The sequence below is a fragment of the Mastomys coucha genome, unplaced genomic scaffold (assembly GCF_008632895.1).
Source record: "Mastomys coucha isolate ucsf_1 unplaced genomic scaffold, UCSF_Mcou_1 pScaffold22, whole genome shotgun sequence".
Taxonomy (NCBI): Eukaryota; Metazoa; Chordata; class Mammalia; order Rodentia; family Muridae; genus Mastomys; species Mastomys coucha.
Genome location: NW_022196905.1, coordinates 114,425,301 through 114,427,198, shown reverse-complemented (window position 1 = coordinate 114,427,198; position 1,898 = coordinate 114,425,301). Strand labels below are relative to the sequence as shown.

Genomic DNA, 1,898 nt, shown 5'->3' with positions numbered 1-1,898 from the left:
CAAGAAGAGCAAGTGAAAGAAATCCAGAAGATGGCAGGCACCAGTCAGCACAGCTGTGGTGGATTTGTCACAGGTGACTGGTTCATGCTAGATAGTGTAATGTGCTGTCTGCAAGGTCATGGCTAGCTTCTAGTTCAGACTTAGGGTCTCACAGTTCTGTGGGTTCTCAGATGCACACCCATGACGTGGCCATCATCCAAGATCTAATCCAAACCAATCTTTCTGCCCTGTACTCTCACCTTCGTCTGTCTGTCCGTACAGGACAAAGGTTTCACATCTTTCTTTAGTATGGGATCTCACTCCTTTGCTCAGGATGGATGTGAACTTGGGGCTCCCCCTTAGGTGTGCCTCTCTCCCCACCCGTAACCACCTGGATTATCAATCAATTGCCAACATGCACTTCAATAGCATAAAGTCTTCACTTGTGCCCAGGACACACCCTAATGAGGGTGAGCCTGTCTCCATGCCAACCTCTCCCTACACAGCAGGAGTGGATGTTCATCATGGCTGGATGGTCCACACCTGTGATCCCAAGTCCTGGGAGGTTGACACAGAAGGTACAGAGTTCAAGGCCAGCCTGGGCTACATGATAAAATAGTAAAGAAGTCCTTCCCACACTCATATGTACACATGCACACATACACACACACACTTACACACACACACACCACCCCACACACCTAAATTACTGTTGCAATTGCTGCAGACAACAAGGAACAGAAGAGTGAGGAAATTATGACCACATTGGCTCTCCCATGGTTATTGGGAGAAGGTTTGTACATGCTTGGCCCAGGGAGTGGTACTGTTGGGAGGTGTGTGGCCTTGTTGGAGTAGATGTGTTACTGTGGGCTTTGAGACCTGTGTCCTAGCTTCTGGGGGGCCAGTATTGTGCTAGCAGCCTTCAGATGAAGATGTAGGACTCTCAGCTCCTCCTGCATCATGCCTGCCTGGATGCTGCTGTGTTCCCTCCTTGATGATAATGGACTGATCCTCTGAACCTGTGAGCCAGCCCCAATGAAATGTTGTCCTTATAAGAGTTGCCTTGGTCATGGTATCTGTTCACAGTGGTTAAACAATAACTAAGACACCACAACTCATAGGTGGCTTTACGGGATTTTCTTTTGAAAAAGTCAGAAGTCATGGCCTTGTCAGTCAGGCCAGAGGCTGGCCCTTAGCAAAAAGTATAGACTGCACAGGCTGGCTGAGAGCAGAGGCTCCTTGGTGAACCCTGACCATGCCTGAGGGAACTGGGATGCTGAAGGCCCCTCCCACAAGTGCCAGGATGGGAGGACCAGAGGCCAGCTGAGGGTCCTCAGCAGATAAGGGAGGGCCAGTCTAATTGTGCTTTAAAATATTTTATTACATGTATTTCATGTGTGTGGGCATGTGAAGTCAGAGGACAACTTCTAGGAGTTGGTTGTCCCTCATTCTACCATGTGCATCCTGGGGACCAAACTCAGGCCTTCAGGCTTCAGGTGACAAACACCTGTGCCTTCTGAGCTATCTCAGTGACCCTTGTTGTTGTTTATGAGGGAGGACCTCTGTTATAGGCTGTCCATCAGTCCACTTACAGCAATCCTCCTGCCTCAGCCCCTGTTGCTGGCATCATGGTGTGTCACTGTGCCCAGCTCATCTGTACCACTTCTGTGCTCTCCCATGCATCTGAACAAGGTTCACTCATCCCAAAGAGGCCAACTTCCACGATAAGTATGACTGAGTCAGGGAGCGTCCAGGTCCCGTGTTGTAAGACCCCAAGTCACCCTCTTGGCCACATGTCCATCTGCTGCTGGGAATAGGATATGCGCAGGAGCCCCTGGGGAACTGACCGGTTCTGCAGAAGTAGTTTGTGCCTCTTGAAAGGCAAAATATAGTGGAATTAAGTATCCTCCTGGACATTT

General features: G+C 49.7%; 1 protein-coding gene across 1 annotated transcript in view; it reads right to left on the bottom strand.

The window, feature by feature from the left end:
• The window catches only part of LOC116104630 (inactive 2'-5'-oligoadenylate synthase 1D-like), a 13,608-nt gene extending 13,426 nt beyond the window's left edge, over positions 1-182 (bottom strand). Inside the window, exon 1 of the mRNA XM_031391134.1 lies at positions 153-182. Within this exon, the coding sequence (XP_031246994.1) occupies positions 153-182 (30 nt within the window). The remainder of the gene's footprint in view (positions 1-152) is intronic.
• Positions 183-1,898: the final 1,716 nt, after the last annotated feature.